At 45.0% G+C, this 20157-nt stretch overlaps 2 protein-coding genes across 4 annotated transcripts in view; one reads left to right on the forward strand and one right to left on the reverse strand.

The window, feature by feature from the left end:
- RASAL1 (RAS protein activator like 1) overlaps positions 1 to 4052 on the forward strand; it is a gene marked incomplete at its 5' end in the record, with an annotated part of 37312 nt that extends 33260 nt beyond the window's left edge. The window contains 2 exons of the mRNA XM_081966280.1: positions 1117 to 1181; positions 3023 to 4052. Coding sequence (XP_081822406.1) covers positions 1117 to 1181; positions 3023 to 3162 — 205 coding nt within the window. The 3' untranslated portion in view covers positions 3163 to 4052. The remainder of the gene's footprint in view (positions 1 to 1116; positions 1182 to 3022) is intronic.
- An 86-nt stretch (positions 4053 to 4138) lies between these two features.
- The window catches only part of DTX1 (deltex E3 ubiquitin ligase 1), a 35120-nt gene continuing 19101 nt past the window's right edge, over positions 4139 to 20157 (reverse strand). The window contains exons 2-9 of one of the 3 annotated variants that reach the window (XM_081966285.1): positions 18330 to 19014; positions 12962 to 13023; positions 12481 to 12642; positions 11855 to 11916; positions 11516 to 11599; positions 9618 to 9779; positions 8674 to 8766; positions 4139 to 7704 (exon numbers count right to left, since the gene is read on the reverse strand). In XM_081966285.1, the coding sequence (XP_081822411.1) occupies positions 7480 to 7704; positions 8674 to 8766; positions 9618 to 9779; positions 11516 to 11599; positions 11855 to 11916; positions 12481 to 12642; positions 12962 to 13023; positions 18330 to 19014 (1535 nt within the window). In that variant the 3' untranslated portion in view covers positions 4139 to 7479. Of the gene's footprint in view, positions 7705 to 8673; positions 8767 to 9617; positions 9780 to 11440; positions 11600 to 11854; positions 11917 to 12480; positions 12643 to 12961; positions 13024 to 18329; positions 19015 to 20157 lie in introns of all 3 variants that reach the window. The other 2 variants (XM_081966284.1, XM_081966283.1) reach the window with 2 other exon arrangements.

Raw genomic sequence — 20157 nt, forward strand, 5'->3', positions numbered from 1 at the left:
AAGAAGGTCCTTGGTTGATACCTAGGACGCTGGCAGCAACCTGGATCAACCATTATCACCAGTCACTGGTATTTGTGATGCATTTTTGAATGTTCAATTGGCTGAATTTCATGTTTAATGAATAAAGTATAATAATAATATCATCTGCCCAATGATGTATAGATACAGATTCAGACGAGTTGCAAGGCACCTGATAGGTCATCTAGTCCAAGCCCCTGCCCAAGCAGACCCTACACCATTTTTTGACAGATGGCAGTCCAGTCTCTTCTTGAAAGCCTCCAGGGATGAAGCTCCCACAACTTTCAAAGGCAACTTCTGTTCCATGGGTTGATTGCTCTCACTGTCAGCAAATGTCTCCTTATTTCCAGGTTGAATCTCTCCTCGATCAGTTTCCATCCATTATTCCCCATTTGGCCTTCAGGTGCTTTGAAAAATAGCTTGACCCCCTCCTCTCTGGGGCAGCCCCTCAAATATTGGAAGACTGCTCTCCTGTCTCCCCTGGTCCTTCTCTTCACTAGACTAGCCATGCCCAGTTCCTGCAACCGTTCTTCATATGTTTTAGCCTCCAGTCCCCTCATCATCCTGGTTGCTCTTCTCTGCATTTTTTCTAGAGTCTCAACATCTTTTTTACAATGTGGTAACCAGAACTGGATGCCGTACTCTACTTAGTGTGGTCTTACTAAGGCTTTATAGAGTGGTATTAATATCTCCCTTGATCTTGGATATAATTGTGTATAATTAATTATACATTCACGTGGCTAAGATTGGATACCCCTTCTTTAAAACGTGCATTTTTCTTTTTTCATTCCTTTTCCTTGGAAGAGCCACTGTATTGATTGGCTGCAAATTGCAGAGAGAGCTGGAATGCTGCTTTTCTCATTCCGAGTTCAGGATGGACGAATTGAAAACTATTTTTAAAACCAGCGCTTTCTCTCTCCCTCTCTCTCTGCATTGCTTACGTAAAGGCCCTTCCAGGTGTTGAGGTGTCCTGTTCCTCGGGAGATGCGTGCTCCTAAAGCTTGCAATTAATGATGTCGGTGATTAATTGCCCCTTTCAATTCGCTTTTAAGGCTTATTGGCCTGTGATTAATGGCTTGCTTTTTTACGGTCCCCTAGGGAAAAGTACCAGGAGATTACAAACACCGAGGCTACGCGGGAACAAAGCAGTGCAGCCAGAAAAGGTAGGCCTGAGTCTGTTGGGTTGCCGAGAAGCTGGGATGGAGGACAGGAAGAGGGGTAGAAGGCAGATAAAAATAAACCACCCAAGTGGCTTTGGCTCCACGCATGATCAACAATGTGTAACTAAGCCAGCACTGCTTCCGTTCAGTAGCTTGACTTTGTCACAATTCCTCTGCTGTCATCTACGCCCAGAGATCTGTCTCCTGCTTTGCACACCATAGGACCACCAATATACACCAACAGGTTTACGTATTGTTCAGAGCAGTGGTGGGGTTCAAATTTGTTTACTACCGATTCTGTGGCTTGGTGGGCGTGGCAGGGGAAGGATAATGCAAAATCCCCATTCCCTCCCGATCTGCTGGGACTCGGGAGCAGAGAATAGATGGCGGGGGCGAGGCCAGCCAGAGGTGGTATTTGCCAGTTCTCCGAACTACTCAAAATTTCCGCTACCGGTTCTCCAGAATCGGTCAGAACCTGCTGAATACCACCTCTGGTTCAGAGTTAGTATTCAGAACGGTTCAACGGAAGCCGTTAGCGGAAATCGTGGGTGGGCCTGCCTACCCGCCCAGGCTCTATGCTGTCCTATTTAGCCATGTTTTTGAGGCCAAGTGCATGCATGGATGGCATGCATGTGAGCAAAGCACATGCCTGGAAGGCTGGGCGCATGCGTGGAAGCAGCGTGTGCACTTGCAAAGTGGGCATACGCGGGGCGAACCAGTGGTAACAAAATGTGAAAGCCACCACTGGTACTGTTGCAACGGTCTGTGAGAAAGACCTTGGGAGACAGGGGATGAAATACTGCCTAGGAAATGGACAGATAAGAGACAGCTTAGCCCGCAGTTACAGAGAGGGCAGGGCAAGAGGCTCAGAGGAGACCCTCCCTAGTTTCTTGGGCTGTAAAGGAGATGGAGGAGACACACAGAGACACACCATAGGAGGGAATGACCTTGAGAGTCAGGAAGACAAGAGGGAATGGTTCAGGTAAGAGACTGGGTAGCCCACAGCTGTATAATGGGCAGAGAAAGAGATTCAGAAATGACCCTCCCTAGTTTCTCAGGCTGTAAAGGAGACGGTGGGAGAATTGTACTTTCAAACCTGCAAAGGAGCATTAGAATAAAGTAGAATTCGCTTATCTGTTCTACCTCGTAAGACTGACAACTCCTGGACACAGACCCTCTCTTCAAGAACTAACATTCTCTTGCTGAATTTTCTCCCCATATCTTAGATGTGCTTAAAGATGTCTGGATGACTATCAAGCACCAGGGGAGTCAGGAGATTCAGGCAGTTGAAATGAGTATAAAGATTTATTGCAAGCATAAGCTCTCTACAAGAATCTGGCCAACTAACAGCCAAGGGGAATGAGCGGGAGATAAGACATTATTATAAGTGATAAGAGAGCTCCACCTAGATCTCTTGTGGATGCGCGGGAACTCATGACCAATGACATGTTTGACCCCCTCCCTTGGGCTCAGCTGGTCATCTCCTACAATGACCTCATGTCAACCTAGGCTCGGTGGTTTCAGAGCCTAAAATAAAATATGCAATGAGCTGGTGTAAGCTTTGTGTGAGTTGGTGGAAACTCAAAGAAGGTATGATGATTCTCCTGTGTCCTTCCAAAAGCTGGAGATAAAACTATCTCATTCTTCTCATTCCTGGTTGATTTTTGGATCCCTATTTGTCTTACCCTTTTTTTTTGGTTTATGAGGAACCCCACTAGATTTCTCTGGCCAAGCTGAGCAAGATGGTGGGACTCTAGAAGAAGCACCATTGGACTGTCCGCCTTTGCTAACTCAAGGTTGACCTCCTGTTGTTTTCTTTCTCTCCTTCTCTACCCCACACCCAGCTTCAGACAAAAACCAGCGAAGGTTGACAGCAGCTGCCCAGCTTCTAGAAGTCATCCAAGGACTGGAGCAGGCCCACAAGGCTTTTGAACATCAAGAAGGTGGGGAGAAACCAGGGACTGGCACGCTCCCACCTCCCTAGGTGGCATCATCTCCCATTGGGAACCGGGTTGTTTTGTCTATGTTGTAATGATGATGTCGTCTTTACATCTGTTTGGAGAAGAAAGCAACTACCTACACTGCAGACTATGCTCCTGCTGAACGATGTCCCTTTGGAAGGAGAACAAGAGAACGGAGAAGAACATGGGAGAAATTACAACACCTTTCTGTTCAACCAGGGTCGCACATGAATCTTTCTCAGAGAAATGGGATGTGAGTCCAGGTTCTGCTTACCACAGAGATGGATGGAAGTTAGTTCCTCTGGCCCTTAAGTCTCCTGTAGGCCATTGTGAAGATCTCTCTCTCTCCCCCTCCCTCTGTCTGTCTCTCCCCTCTTCTCTCTCTACCTCCCTCTCCCCCGCTCCTATTCAATCATCTAACTATATGTCTGCCTATGAATCCTAATTGTCCTAATTTCTTTCTCTTCTTTCTTTCTTTCTTTCTTCTTTCTTCTTCTTTCTTTCTTTCTTTCTTTCTTTCTTTCTTTCTTTCTTTCTTTCTTTCTTTCTTTCTTTCTTTCTTCTTTCTTGCTATTATCCTATCTTATCTTATCCTATCGTATCCATCCCATCCCAATAATCCATCCATCTATCCAACCTCTCTCTCTTTCCCTCTCCCTCCTCTCTTCCCTCTCTCCCTCCCTCTCCCTCTCTCCTATTCGATCATCTATCTATATGTCTGTCTATGCATCTGTTATCCTCATTTCTTTCTTTTCTTTCTTTTCTTTCTTTTCTTTCTTTTTTCTTTCTTTCTTCTTTCTTTCTTTCTTTCTTTCTTTCTTTCTTTCTTTCTTTTTTCTTTCTTTCTTTCTTTCTTTCTTTCTTTCTTTCTTTCTTTCTTTCTTCTTTCTTTCTTTCTTTCTTGCTATTATCCTATCTTATCCTGTCCAATCCTATCCTCTTATCTATTCCACCCATCCATAAATCCATCCATCCATAAATCCATCCATCTTCTCTCTTTCTTTCTCCCCCCCCCCACTCTCTCTCTCACACACACCAAGTTTCTAGTCTTTATCACAGTAAAAATAAGCTTGAAAATATTGGGGAGGGAGGTCCAATCTGAAGAAGAGAGACTGATAGTTGCATAACATTTTCAGAGGGGCTGAATAAACTGTCTCTATAACTCTTTGATCTGTTCCTCTGAGCTGTAAAATGCAGCCCATGTAAGCAGACTCTGAAAGCCGGAGAATAAAGTAATATAAAATGTGAAAATTGTTGACTGTGTCTTGCATAATTTGTCTGGATCAGGGTTCGCTAAACTTACAACTTTAAGAACTCGTAAGTTAATTAGGGCATCTTTTGGAAGCTTCACAGGTTCCCTTCCCTTGGCTAGGAAATGGAGATGAATATTGCCCCTAGAGTAGGACACAACTGGACAAGGAAAACCTTTTCCTCCATGGACTGGAGGTTGACTACCCCTGTTCTAATCCACCTGGCTTCAAGAAGTGGTATAACCCAATTTGTAATCCCATAATTTTATGATGGAGAAACAACAACTCTTAAGTCTTCCCATCCAGTAAGGTCCTAATCTGTGTGTGCCTGCTTTGGGTGGCCATGCATAGATTCCTATTTCAAAACAATAAAAGCTCTGGAGCTTCTCATGATGTTTGCTGACCAATGGGTGACACCAGGGCCAATCACATTTGTGCTCTGTTTTGTCCCATTTTTTATTGTTGTCGTCGTCGTTATTGCATCTGCTTGATATGGACCAAAGCTGCGTGTAGAAGTTACATTTTTCTCCCGTAAAAGTCATTTCCGTCCAATTTGGCAACTTGTCCCAGTCTTGCCCTCGCCTCTGGATAATTGAACATGCTACATAAGATTGCGGAGGATAGAAAGTTCCCCAGCGAGGGCCCAGAAGGGATCTCTCTCCATCTCATTTCCAGAACTGATCCAGTCAGTTGAACAGTTTTGCAAGAAACCGGAAACAGACATTCGCTTCCCCCCCCTCCCCATCTTTCAACCTAGGAGAACCTCAAATTGTCACACGGATGTCGAGCAAGGGGAGACAGGAGGTGGCATCTTATTGGCTGAAGCCTGGTCTGGTCCTTTTCAGGAGTGGCAGAAGCAATGGGAGCAATTGCCCCCACGGGTTTCACCGGTGCTGAGATCTCCCAATGGATTGGTACTTTGCTTTCAAGACCCTAAAGGCCATGTCGGAGGTGGGATTCAAAAAATTAGCAACCTGCTCTCTGCCTGGTTGCTGGGTGGAAGTTGGCCATGATGGGCATGCCCTTCTCAGCCTCCTCCATCATGGCAAGGAGGGGTTTCTCCCTCCCCAGGCTCTAGAGGTTTCCCTCAAGGCTCCGGGAGGGCGAAAACGGGCCTGTTTTTGGACTTCTGGTACTTTCGGTAGGGCCGTTTTTCTGCCCTCCCCAGGCTCTGGAGGGTTTCCCCAAGCCTCCAGGAGGGTGAAAACAGCCTTCCCCGGGCTCGTTTCTGGACTTCTGGAAGGCTAGCTTTTCGCCCTCCTGGAGCCTCTGCGCGGGCCCTGCACTTACCTTGCATCCAAAACAGGCCGTGGGGAGACTCCTAGGAGGGGCGGAGTGGGGTGGGCATGGCCAGCCAGCTCTTGCAACTACCAGTTCGGCAAACCAGATATAAAATTAGCATCTGGTTTGCCCGAACCAGTTGAATCCCATCCCTGGGCCATGTAGGAGGACAATTGCTCTCCTAGACTTCAGATTATGGGATGCCTCCATTGCAGAGGTGGGTTCCAGCTCCTGTTGCAACCGGTATGCTGCAACGGGGGCAGGTGTCCACCACGTCCATGCCTGCAGCGCGCGCATGCATACCCACCACTTGCGATGCTCCAGCTGCTCAGCGGAGTGTTGCGCAGGCACAATACACTCCGGACATGTGCGCAATTGCCACAGTTGGCTCAAATAGGGGTAAGGAGCGTGGGCGGGTGGGTGGGACCTCCGGAGCACTATACCGGAATGGTACCTGGTGCTCCCAGCAGGCACTGGTGTGCCCGTACCATGGCGTACAGGTCGTATCCCATCATTGCTCCACTGTCAACGACGGACCCCAAAAAAGTAGAATAGGGAAAGGGATGCAGACATTTGATGATGTTGCAGGAAGAAAAGAATCCACCCCTCTTCCATCACCACCCAAGTGGTCCAGAAACACAGATCCAAAACTGTGTATTTTGTTGTTTGGGGAGATGGCAAGAAGGTGATGTAAGACCGAGAGTCAGAAAGGCCCGTCTGTTCAAGAATTGTGAGTGGAGTATAAAGGACCAAGTATCCAGTTTATCCGGCAATATGTGTTCTGGGTTTGTTAAATAAACAACCAAAAGGGAAAGCTGTGGGTGGATCAAGGGAAGGAGAAGATCTGGTGGGATTTCCAATCTTCACCAACTGTAACTCCACTTAGAAAAACCTCCCCCCATCTTGCATTATATTTTTAAGAAAAACATCGCGGCCCCCTCCCCAACCTTTGGGACACCAGGGACCAGTTCCGTGGAGAGAAGGTTTTTCCACAGACCAGTGTAGTTTTGCATGCTGCCTACATTTCCGTGGATGGGACTTTGCTTCTTTGCACGGTCCGGTTTCTGGCATGCCACGGACCGGTGTCGGTCCACGGACCGGGGGGGTTTGGGGATCCCTGAACTAGAAGGCAAACTTTGCATTTGGTCAGGGAAGAGGATGCCTGTGAGGCTGGGAGGGGAGACAGAGCCAAAGAGATGGGGGCTCTTTTATCTTGCACGCAAGGCAGACGACAAAGCCGGTTGACACCGTTCTACTTCCCGCTGGGAAGCCACAATATCTGGCTGCGTTAGGTGATCAACTTGGATCTTCTTTCCTGCTTCTCTGGGCAGAGCCACAAAGGCAACCCAAGAACAAGCGAGGAACAGAGACAAAAGGAGGCAGGAACAGCCTGGTTGTGAGATTTGAGTAGTTGGAGATGGAGGCTTTCATTGTACTGAACTTTGGACCCATGGGAAATGGCCAAGAATTATACACGTATGTAGAAAAAGGTAGAGAAGAGCAGAAAGCTTGCATGGGTTGCTCACTCACAAAGCTTCGGATTGTTTCTCCGGGGAGGGAGCCCCGGAATCATGGTGCGAATCCTGCCAGGGGTGGAGGAAAACACCCTGTATCCTCCATGGTTTTTGTTGTCAAGCTAGTCCAAGCGACTCGGGGGAAGGTGGAAGGAACCGTCCCAAACATGGCTGCCTCACCAATCGGCGAACACAAGATACGGACAGACAGGATGGAGGAGAGGCAGCTGCGCAGGACGAAATGGAGGCAGGAGGAACGTTGGGTGGAGGGAGGCCCCCCCAAAACACCAACTTCTCAGTCCTTCAGGTTGGCTTCCAAGACCCCCTGGGCCGTCAGTTCAGCCAGGACATTGTCCAGATAGTTTGGGTCAGGGTAGCCATGGCCAGTCAGGTTGGAGCCAAATTCGGTTTTGTGGTGGATCTCGTTCCAAACCACAGTGTCCGATTCACCCGTCGTGTTCGAGGTCCCGATGGTGAAGATGAGCCGGCGTTCCCAGGCCACAATGAGGAGTTTCAAAATCTGAAGGAGAAGAAGGCAATATATATATGTATATATATATATATATATTTAAAAACATACCCCTTCTCACTCTCGTGGTTGGTCTGTGTTTTCCTCAATCTCGGTCTTCTACCAGGAACTTGGGAGTTTGAGGGTACTCGGCAGGATCTTAGCTGTTCCTAGAACTGCAACTTTTCTGGAGGGAGAGAGATCTGATGTCGTTCCCGGGATCTGTTGGAGTCCCAGCCCCAAGGATTCCTACCACCACTGTGATCATTTTGGCTTTGACTTTCCACAACCTCTCCAGTTCCTCCTTCAGGCTTGCTACTTCTCCAGCTTCTCATACACCTTCCTGATCTTGCTCTCACTTGGCACCTCTACAACTATTACCACACTGTCTTCTGGTCCTTCCACTACCACAATTTCTGATTATTGGCCACCACCTGTCTGTTTATCTGGACCACCACTGTCTTCTGATCCTTCTACTACCACAATTTCTGGTTATTGGCCACTGCCTGTCTGTCTATCTGGACCACCACTGTCTTCTGGTCCTTCTACTACCACAATTTCTGGTTATTGGCCACCGCCTGTCTGTCTATCTGGACCACCACTGTCTTCTGGTCCTTCTACTACCACAATGTCTGGTTATTGGCTACCGCCTGCCTGTTTATCTGGACCACCACTGTCTTCTGGTCCTTCTACTACCACAATATCCAGTTGATTGACTAGCACCTGCCTGTCTGTCTGTAAGTCCCACAGGTGGTAGCCAATTAACGTCCCAGTAGTACACAAGGACCAGAGGACAGTGATGGTGATAGATATAGTGGTGCCAACTGAAAGCGACATGAGGAAGAAAAAGAATGTGAAATCCCAGGGCATATATACAAATACCAATAACAGAAGCAACGGTATCGCGAAGGCAATGAACGGGGACTACTTCAGTATGCTCCACTTGAAGTCCACTGAGGTCAGGTAAAGGGGCGCATTTACCTTTCTGCCTTTCTCATTGTCCGGAAGGTAACAGTGACGTGGGAATCCTCGTGCGGTGAACTTTTTCCCAGGATTTGGATGCTCTATGCCCTGCTTAAGCAAAACAAAAACAAAGAAAGTTGGAAGGTGCAATAAAAAAAATGTATCCGTTCCACAATGTGTGTGTCACGGAAGGGAGCACCGAGAATCCTCAACTTACAACCAGGTTGAAGTTACAATGAAGTTATCATCCATTAGAAATCACAGGTAGTCGTGTAAGAGCCAGGGTGGCGCAGTGGTTAGAATGCAGTACTGCAGGCTACTTCTGCTGATTGCCGGTTGCCAGCAGTTTGACAGTTTGATTCTGACTGGCTCAAGGTTGACTCGGCCTTCCCTCCTCCTATTGCAGGCAAACTCTGCCCGCCGCCACGAGCTTGATTCTCACCAGCTCAAGATTGACTTAGCCTTCCATCCTTCCGAGGTGGGTCAAAGGAGGACCCAGATTGTTGGGGGCAAAAGGCTAACTCTGTAAACCGCTTAGAGAGGGCTGTAAAGCACTGTGAAGCGGTATATAAGTCTATCACTATTGCTATAGTCCTCAACTTAGTTCATTTAGTGACCATTCAGAGTTACAATGACCCTGAAAATAGGGACTTATGAACATTTTTCACACTTAGAGCATCCCTAGAGAAACACGATCAAAATTCAGACACTTGGCAACGGATTCATTTTTATGACAGTTTGATTATCTCCTTTGGCGACCTTCAGAAAAGCCAAGTCAGCGTCAGGTTCACTTAACAACCATGTTACTAACTCAACCACTGCAGTGATTCACTTCACAAATGTGGCAAAAAAGGTCATAAAACAGGGCAAAACTCACTCATCCCAAATGTTTCACTTAGTCGTATAAATTTCCTGGGTCCGTCGTGGCCGTGCGTCAAAGGCTACCTGTAATGCATTCTCACCTGGATCCCCGCGGGAATGTTGTACACAATGCGGATAGTTTTGCAATCCGGATAGCCGGGAAGAGAGTGGGGGATAATGTGGAATTCCATCTTTCCAGGGGGCTGAGTCCCTGTCTTCTCCCCATAGATGGCCTTGCAAGTGGGGCACTGGAGACTGCCATCCTGAGAGGCAGAAGAAAGCGAGAATGTGAGGAGGAGGTATAGGACTTATTTACAACCTTATTTCATTTTTAGTGGAAATTAGAAGTGACTAAATTAGTGGACCAGCAAAATACTGTGGACACAATGTACTTAGACTTCAGCAAGGCATTCGACAAAGTAGACCACAACCTACTTCTCGGTAAGCTAAACAAAAGTGTGATAGATGGCATCACCACCAGATGGATTTGTAACTGGCTCGCAAACTGTTCTCAACAAGTAGTTCTTAATGGGTCTACCTCTACACGGAGGCAAGTACCCTGTTTCCCCGAAAATAAGACCTTCCTGGATAAGAAGCCCCATCGGGGCTTTGGAGGGCATGCGCTAAAATAAGCCTCCCCCCAAGTATTGCAACACAGCAGCAGCCACGAGGTGACCACGCTCGCCGCCCCCTGTACCTCAAAAATAATAAGACCATAATAAGGTGACCACATGTATTGATAATTAATAATGGAAAATTATATTTGGAGTTGTGGATGATTGGAAATTCTATGGTTAACGGAAAGTAGAAATGTGTAATATGAATTAATGGGAATCTTTTGACTTAATCTTTATTCTTATTTTTTAGAGATTGGTGATATAATTTTATAAAGACTTATTGTTGCCTAGTAGATAATTATGGATGTAAGGAAATAAGGGTTGTCACCAATGAAAGAATATTAATGGTAACTTGAACACACAATGCTCAATGAAACATTTAACTATGTTTAATGGAAAATCAGTGACTTTATTCTTAACTGTAAAAAACGTTGCACAAAAACTTGTAACCAAACAACATGCTTGATGAAATTGTGTTTCTTTTTTTTTCTCCTTGCTCTTGTTCTGTATGTGTTGTTTTGTCTTTTTAAATAATAATAATAATAATAATAATAATAATAATAATAATAATAATAATAATAATAATAATAATAATACCTCCCCGAAAATAAGGCCAAGCGCTTATTTTGGGCGTCAATATAAAATAAGACCCTGTCTTATTTTCAGGGAAACACGGTCAGCAGTGGGGTACCAGAAGGTTCCATCTTAGGACCAATGCTGTTCAATATCTTCATAAATGACTTAGATGAGGAAATAGATGGGGAACTTACCAAATTTGTGGATGATACTAAACTGGCAGGAATAGCTAATATACCGTAGAACAGCGTTGGCCAACCCGGAAGAGCAGGGTACTTGCCTCCGTGTAGATGTAGACCCATTAAGAACTACTTGTTGAGACTCTGCATGCCACTTCTGGCACGTATGCCATAGGCTTGCCATCACAGCCTTAGAAGATAGGCTCAAGATCCAGAGGGATAGTAGTGTAGTCTTTATTGTCATTGTACAAGATAAATACAACGAAATTGGATCTTGATCGATTTGAATGCTGGGCCTTATCTAATGAAACCATGAAATTCAACGTCGAGAAAAGTAAAGTCTTAACACTCAAGCAAGAAAAACCAACTCCGTACATCTCTTTACATATTTCTGTTTCTTCTCTGTTTCCAAGTTCTCCACATTCTAAAACAACTTGGGCTCGACTCTGTTTTCTGCAGGGGGAGGGGAAATTGAGACTCTCGGCCCCCAAACCAATAATGTCCTTTCCCCCCACCGATTCCCACCAGCCCCCCATTGGAATCTAAGCTCACCTTATTGCCGTTGTTGTACATGGCAACGAGACAAAGGAGGTGGTACATGTGCCCGCATTTCCCCAGTTTTCCTACCAGTTCCGGCTTGGCACCCTTGTGCCTAAGGATGCCCTCGTAGCCCGAGGAGGACACCAATCTCTCCATGCAGATGGTACAGTCCTGTTGGTGGAGGGGAGGGGAGAAACAAAGAGGGGGTGTCAGCAATAACTAACAAGGAGGGAGGGTGGATTCCAAGAAGCTGCAAAGCACTGGGAGTAAATACCCTCAAAATAAGACCTCCCTGGATAATAAGCCCAATCGGTTCTCAACATCAGGAAATACTAGATTGAGAGGGAGGGATCGATCCACTTGTGCCTGGATGCTTTAAACTTTTTTTTTGCCACGTTGGCGGTGTCGGAAAGTGGGGTAACTCACCTCATCGGGGGAGTTCTTCACTTTCTGGATGTAACGTCGCACCACGTCCTCAGGATTTCTGCCTGGAGAAAAGAGAAGAATCAGTGTTGACGCAAAGGCACGAATTCACCCACACCAGTGGTGAGAATCAACTGGTGTAACAATTGGTTTGCTGAGCGGGCGCAAAACACACGCTCCATCCAGGCGGAGTGCGTTTGAAAACAGCTCTAAAACTTACTGTATTTTTCGGAGTATAAGAAGCATCCTTTTCCCACAAAAAAAGAGGCTGAAAATCTGGGTGCGTCTTATACATTGAATACAACATTTTTTGCCTCCAGAACCCCCCCTTTGCAAAAATGGCTGTGCATAGCCTTTAGGAGGCTTTCAGAGAGCTCCTGGAGGCTGCGGAAGACAGAAATGAGCAAAAAACAGCCCATTTCCCAGCTCTGGTCTGACCCTACCCAGAGCCAAACAGTTCACTCTCCATGACCTTTCAGAATTTCCCACAATGCTCAGGGAACTTGATGCAGCATCTCTCCTGGGTAGGATGCAAAATGGCCACCGAGCCTAAAAGGATCCCAAAGGCAGTGCCCAACGTGCGACCCCACATTTGTATCCCTCAGAGGGCAGGGAGGAAGACAGCTTACTCTTCTTCAAATGTTTCTTCTTGGTTTTACGGCAAATGCCGGTAATGCCAGGCACTGCCTTCATGTCACTCTTGTTGACAGGCGGGGGGTGCAAGATGGGCTTTGGAGCTCGCGTCAGGCAGACGGGCAAACCCGCTGCACACATCAAGATGCCGGTCATTCCTGAAACAGAGAAAGTGAATGATTCCAATAAAATTCATTCCATGTGTTCTGATTTAACAGATCTCTGGATTTAATAGTCTTTTGGATTTAACAGATTTTTGGATTTAACAGACCTCTGGATTTAACAGACTTTTGGATTTAACAGACTTTTGGATTTAACAGACCTCTGGATTTAACAGGCATGATGTCCTGCCAAACAGTCTGTTAAATCAAACTTTTCACTGTTCCTTAATTAAAGATATTTTAAAAATAGGAAGGGAGCACCTTTTCTGTCTACCATATTTTACTAAAAAGGCATCATTTCATGTATTACTCTTACCTGCCAAGGCAGGGTGGACTGGACCAGTTCCATTCAGATTCTTCACTGGGAGAGCAGGAACCCTAGAAGAGATGGAGGAGACTTGAACAGGAATCCTTGAAGGAACACAAGTTTTGGAACATCCCAAAAGGGTATTATTTTACCCTCAAAAGTCCCTACACTATTCCAGACAAATGGTTGCCCAATCTCTTCTTAAAAGCCTCCAGTGTTGGAGCATTCACAACTTCTGAAGGCAAGCTCTTCCACGGATGAATTGTTTTCACTGTCAGGAAATTTCCCCTTAGTTCTAAGTTGCTTCTCTCCTTGATTAGTTCCCACCCATTGCTTCTTGTCCTGCCCTCAGGTGCTTTGGAGAATAGCTTGACTCCCTCTTCTTTGTGGCAACCTCTGAGATATCAGAAGATTGCTATCCTGTCTCCCTTAGTCCTTCTTTCTATTAAACTAGACATGCAACCGTTCTTCATATGTTTGAGCCTCCGGTCCCCTAATCATCTTGGCTGTTCTTTCTCCGATGCAGATGTTCCCATGGATTATAAGTAAATGAAGAGAACATTGACATTGCCAAACATTCATTAGTAAACTGTTCCTTTGTCACCAGCAGGTTTAACCCTGTCCGATTCCTCTCTAGCGCAGCCAGATGGCCAACCACATTTTCGCTGCAACCCGGGGGGGGGGTCTTCATTGGAGGGGCTAGCAGAAACGCAACCAAGCCCCCCACCCAGCAAAATTATCTTAACCCTCCAGATGGTCCTACAAGCAGAGCGGTTAAAAATAACCACATTCCCCTTCTCTGCCAACAGGACCAATTTTGACAACTACGAGTTATTTCTCAACGAAGGACACTCCCATCTCATCTATCTCTCTATCTCTCTATCTATATATATCTCTATCTATCTATCTATCTATCTATCTATCTATCTATCTATCTATCTATCTATCTATCATCTATATTTATCTCTATATCTCTGCCTGCCTTCCTGCCTATCTACTTCTCTCTCTCTCTCTCTCTCTCTGTGTATCTCTCTCTCTTATCGATCTATCTATCTATCCATCCATCCATCCATCCATCATTCTAATATCTACATTCTAATACATGCATAGCGTCCACGTCCCCGTAACCTGATTCTTCGTATTCCAACTTCTACCTCATGTTTCTAACCATTGGGGGATTTAGGGGACTGGAGGCTAAAACATAGGAAGAACGGTTGCAGGAACTGTCTAGTTTCATTAAAAGAAGGACTAGGGGAGACATGATAGCAGTCTTCCAATATCTCAGGGGTTGCCCCAAAGAAAAGGGAGTCAAACTATTCTCCAAGGCACCAGAGGGCAGGACAAGAAGCAATGGGTGGAAACTAATCAAGGAGAGAAGCAACTTAGAACAGAGGAGAAATTTCCTGACAGTGAGAACAATGAATCAGTGGAACAGAAGTTGCCTCCAGAAGTTGTGAATGCCCCAACACTGGAAGTCTTTAAGAAGATGTTGGATAGCCATTTGTCTGAAACCGGTTTCCTGCCTAGTCAGGGGGTTGGACTAGAAGACCTCCAAGGTCCCTTCCAACTCTTCTATTGTATTGTATTGTATAGCATAGTGGTCTGTATCTCCTTTAACTTTTATTTTTAGTGTTAGTCTGTTCATTTCCACACAGACCAGTATCTTATCTTATGTTTAAAATAATAATAATAACAATAATAACAATAACAATAATAACAATAATAACAATAATAACAACAATAATAATAAGACACAGACTTCAGAGGAGAATCAGAACTGCAGAAAAAGCAATGGCTGCCAACCTGCCTTCCATTGAGGACCTGCGCACTGCATGAATTAAAAAGAGGGCCGTGAAAATATCTACAGACCCCTCGCATCCTGGAAATAAATTGTTTCAACTCCTACCCTCAAAACGAGGCTATAGAGCACTGCCCACCAGAACAACTAGACACAAGGACGGTTTTTCCCTGAACGCCATCACTCTGCTAAACAAGCTGGGCTGAGTAATGGGAGCTGGCCCCGTTACGCAGCGCTAGGGATTCGAACCGCCAAACTGCCGACCTTTCTGATTGACAAGCTCAGCATCTTAGCCACTGCATCCCTCTCTCTTACACACACACACACACACACACACACACACACACACACACAAAACCCCACACGTTCTTCCTTTTTGATTCCTTTCTGCTGACTCCAACTGTCATCTCGGGTGCCGGCAGCAATAAAAAATCTCGGAGAGCAATTTCCCCATTGGCTCATCTTGCCTAGTTGTTGACATAGCAGATCCTGCAAGGAAGAATAATCGTTGCGTAACATTCACAATCGCAACAGACAAAGAAAAAAACAACCCCTGAACAGCACTTAGAAGGAAGTGCGTGCAAAATGCAGCAAGAAAACTATTTTAAAAGGTGGCTGTTTTTTTTCTGGGTGTAGAAGGAACTTGCTCTAAACCATCCCCAGTTTCGTTTTTACTAACGAATCAATATAAATAGGCCATTTCTGGTATGCCAACCTGAAAAAAAAAAGCCTACCTTTTGTAAATGGAGAAGATTTAGAATAACAAGAGTCGAAAGGGACTTTGGAGGTCTTCTAGTCCAACCCCTTGCTCAGGCAGGAAACCCTATACCACTTAAGACAAATGGTTATCCAATCTCTTTTTAAAGACTTCCAGTGTTGGCGCATTCACAATTTCTGGAGGCAAGCTGTTCCACTGATTAATTGTTCTCCGTGGTCATGTGGCCGGCATGACTCAACACCGAAGGCGTACGGAACTCTGTTCCCTTCCCACCAAAGGTGGTTCCTATTTTTCTACTTGCATTTTTTACGTGCTTTCGAACTGCTAGGTTGGCAGAAGCTGTGACAAGTAGCAGGAGCTCACTTCGTTACGCGGCTCTAGGGATTCGAACCGCCGAACTGCCGACCTTCTGATTGACAAGCTCAGCGTCTTAGCCCCTGAGCTGCCACGTCCCTATCAGGACTACTTAGGTTTCACATAATTTAAAACTGTTTTGATCGCTGTTAGTCCCTATTGTTGTTTCTGGTGTTGTTATTGCTATTGCTATTGCAATTATTATTGTTATTTTTCTTATTATTGGAACAGCTGGTGTCACCCTCCCTTTAAATATTAGGTTAAAACTTTTAATAATTTACAAAATAAATTAAACGTTCAATAAATAATTAAACATTTAGCTGAATCACAAAGTAAATTATTAATAATATCAAGCCACATTAGACTTCCAAAGAGACCATATGAAAAGCATCTTTGTCCCAAATGCAATTTCTGTTATTCTTAATACCGGTACTGGTAGTAATACTGCTAGTAACAGTCATGTAGCAATAGTAATAATACAGATCATAATATTCCACCCGTGTAAAACATCCGTAACGATAAAGCAGGAATGTTGTTTTTTTTAAAAGAACATCCCAAAAAATCACAGATTTTCAGTTGCCTATTAAAACATTCTAAGGAAGATAATCACATTTCAATAATTACAGGCTGCAGGAACTATTGGCTATTAGTATCTATGGCTGATAGATGTAACTCCTCTGAATGAACTCTGCATAGCTTTTCTCGGTGATTAAATAAGGAAGCTTAACTGGGGCATTTTTAATTGAACTAAAAAAAGAAATCAAATATTCTCTGCTTGCTGTTTGCCGCTAACAATCTAGATTGTTAGCGGCCTTTGAGGGAGCCCAAAAGAGGTTTAAATTAGAAAAAAAGAAAAGAAATAGAGCTGGGCATTATATTATTTATTTTTAAAATTAATTTGTTTGGGGATCATGCCTGACTCTAGAGAGCCTCCTGGTGAGTTCTAGTATAATATTACAAAACAAGATTATTATTATTTTTAAAAAATGCAATCTGCAATAAATAATACAGAAGACGAGAAATCTGGCCAAATAGCACAGAAAATATATACAAAATACAACTAATTAGAACTGCCTTTATTCTAGCCCGAAGCGAGAATCTTGTTTTCACCCCCATAAATTTACCTATTTTGTACTTTCCCAAACTACAAATTAGCAGCCAGGTATGTACCAAGATGTGCATTCCCACCCGCCCCAAATTTGATGGTGTCATTTGCAGCATTAAAATATGCCTAGCACAATGTGTAAACAAACCCACAAAAATACAGAAAGCATCTATTAATTAAAAAAACGGTCAAAACTGCATATATTTGAAGTGCCAAGATGCAATGTACTATCAAAAACTTTGCCAAAATATAACTCTCAGGAAAAGCAAGGAAAACATGCCATGTTTCAAGCAGGAAAAAACCCATGAAGTTATCAATTATTGTTTTGATGATTAGACAGGATAAATGATAGAAAAGGGGGAATTATGTTTAGCCACAGAAAGTTGGAATTTGTGCTTATAACCGATGTAAAGAATTAATGGGTTCTTTGCATTTTTATTCTTTCTTCTCTGTTTTTCTCTTTCTCTTTTCCCTCTTTCCTGCGCCTCTCTTTGATTCCTTATCAGGGTTGAACTGCAGAGTTGTTTGCTTTCAGACATTTTATTACCAAACAAGATAACACCCTCGATTAGTATGGTGTTTGCTCCCTGTTTATGTAGACCACGTTTATATGCAGACCCAAGCTAAATCCGAAAATTCTAGGAAGTTCCTGGAAGCTTGGCATTCAGACAAATCGGCCATCAGTAGACACACAGAGATAAGTTACATTTACACACCATTCAAAATAAAAAGCTAAGAAGGAAGGAAACAAAAAAAACCCAAAACACATAATCTCCAGCAGCCAATATCCAGAGAAGCAGGGATTAACACCAGACAAACAATCAAGAAGAAAACTATATCCTAATCAAATACTAAGGGGTAAGTTAAAACCCCCACCAACATTGGTAGGACATGCTATTGTATATAAACAAGGAGCCAACCTCGCACTCAGTAGCACTGATGAGGTTACCTAGTAGGGAAATGAAATGTCTGCAAACGATTTATTATGCTCAGAAAGCACCAAGTGGGGTATTGAAACATCTACAAGAAAATCACCAAGCTCAGAGAGCATCAAGGATCCTACAGTCTTCCTCCTCCTCCTCCTCCTCCTCCTCCTCCTCCTCCCACCTCCCACAAACCTCACTCCCTTCTAGAACTGATGATGTTACCTAGTTGGGTGATGAAACGTCTGCAAGGAAACAACCAAGCTCAGAGAGCCTGCAATCCTTCTCCTCCTCTTCCTCCTCCCTGCAAATCCCACTCCCTTCTAGAACTGATGATGTTACCTACATGGGCAATCCAATGTCTGCAAACCAACCACCAAGCTCAGAGAGCTCCCCAGGACTCCACGGTCCTCCTTATTTTCACCCCCCGACCGTTTGACCTCCATGCTTTGAGGAACACCGAGGTCTCCAACACTTACCCAGGTGGGATGGAGGCTCTGCTGTTTAAGATGGCCGCACGCTGAGTCCCAGGCCGGTTCAGGTTATTTTGACCCGGCACTTGAGTATTGTTGGGTGCGCTTTGGCTTCGGGAGAAGGCGGCGGTCACTTGCATCCCGTTGGCAGAACGGGACTGCTCCATCTTGGACATCCCTCCCGCTTGCATGGTGCCCAAGGACCACAAGGCCGTCCCGTTGAAAGTATTGCTCTGGCGGACGGCCAAGGTCCCGTTGCTATTGCCCGCGTAGACCTTCCGGCGTTGGGAAGCCAAGATGGCATTGGAGGCGGCCCGGGTGCTGTTGACCAGCAGGCACTGCTGGCACGAACAAGGGTGGCCAGAGTTGGTGCCCACCGGCCAGGATTGAGACTTCGGGATGGAGCCCATGATGAGCGGGTAGGCTAAGTCCATGCGTCTCCGGAGACGCCGCTTCCTCTGCGTCTGGCGGTTGACTTGCGACATGCTGTTGAAGTAGATCAAGTAGCAGAAGCCCAAAGAGGAGAGGTCTAACCACGGATGCTGCTTCTCGTAGGCGTTCTGGATGGTGATGCAGATGTCCATATCGTAAGGCGTCCAGGAGTTGTTGTCGTTCTCCCACTCCCACACCACCCCTTTGCCGGGAGCGGAAGAGGGGTCGTAAAAATTCCTCCGCACGGGGCGCATGGTCCCTGCGAGAAAAGGAGACCACCAAGTGATATGAACTGATGCAGCACAGGAAATAATACAATACAATACAATAGCAGAGTTGGAAGGGACCTTGGAGGTCTTCTAGTCCAACCCCCTGCCTAGGCAGGAAACCTTATAGCATTTCAGACAAATGGCTATCCAACATCTTCCTAAAGACTTCCAGTGTTGGGGCATTCACAACTTCTGGAGGCAAGCTGTTCCACGGATTAATTGTTCTAACTGTCAGGAAATTTCTCCTCAGTTCTAAGTTGCTTCTCTCCTTGATTAGTTTCCACCCATTGCTTCTTGTTCTACCCTCAGGTGCCTTGGAGCATAGTTTGACTCCCTCTTCTTTGGGGCAGCCCCTGAGATATTGAAAGACTGCTAGGTCCTTCTTTTAATGAAACTAGACATAACCAGTTCTAGCAACCGTTCTTCCTATGTTTTAGCCTCCAGTCCCCTCATCCTCTTTGTTGCTCTTCTCTGCACTCTTTCTAGAGTCTCCACATCTTTTCTACATTGTGGCGACCAAAACAGAATGAAATGAGAGCAAACAGTTGAAAGCTTAAAACATTCTTGTACCAGAGGTTGGATTCTGACCAGTTCTGGAGAACCGGTAGCGGAAATTATGAGTAGTTCGGAGAACCGGCAAATACCACCTCTGGCTGGCCTCGCCCCCCCTCTATTCTCTGCCTCCTGAGTCCCAGCTGATAGGGAGGAAATGGGGATTTTGCAGTATCCTTCCCCTGCCATGCCCACCAAGCCATGCCACGCCCACCAAGCCACGCCCACAGAACCGGTAGTAAAAAAATTTTTAATCCCACCACTCTCTTGTAAATATTGTACAATATCATGCATTTAAAAGGAGATTCTACTATATGATTAAGAGAATAGCGGTTACGATTAGAGTGTATAACACCATGTATATACAGTATTTAAAGAGGACTTGATGCAACCAGTATACCTCTGTTGCAAAATTAAAATTGTGATGTAGAATAAATGGAAAATGTACAATAAAAACATTTTTTTTTTAAAAAATGTTCAAAACGTCCTTAAAGATCCATCTCGTCCTGGGCAGCCCCCTTTTTAAAAAACTATTACCATCTGGTAGACGGTACAGGACAATAAAAACAAATAGGCTGAAA

This window comes from Natrix helvetica, assembly GCF_964273705.1.
Source record: "Natrix helvetica genome assembly, chromosome: 14".
NCBI classification, from domain to species: Eukaryota; Metazoa; Chordata; class Lepidosauria; order Squamata; family Natricidae; genus Natrix; species Natrix helvetica.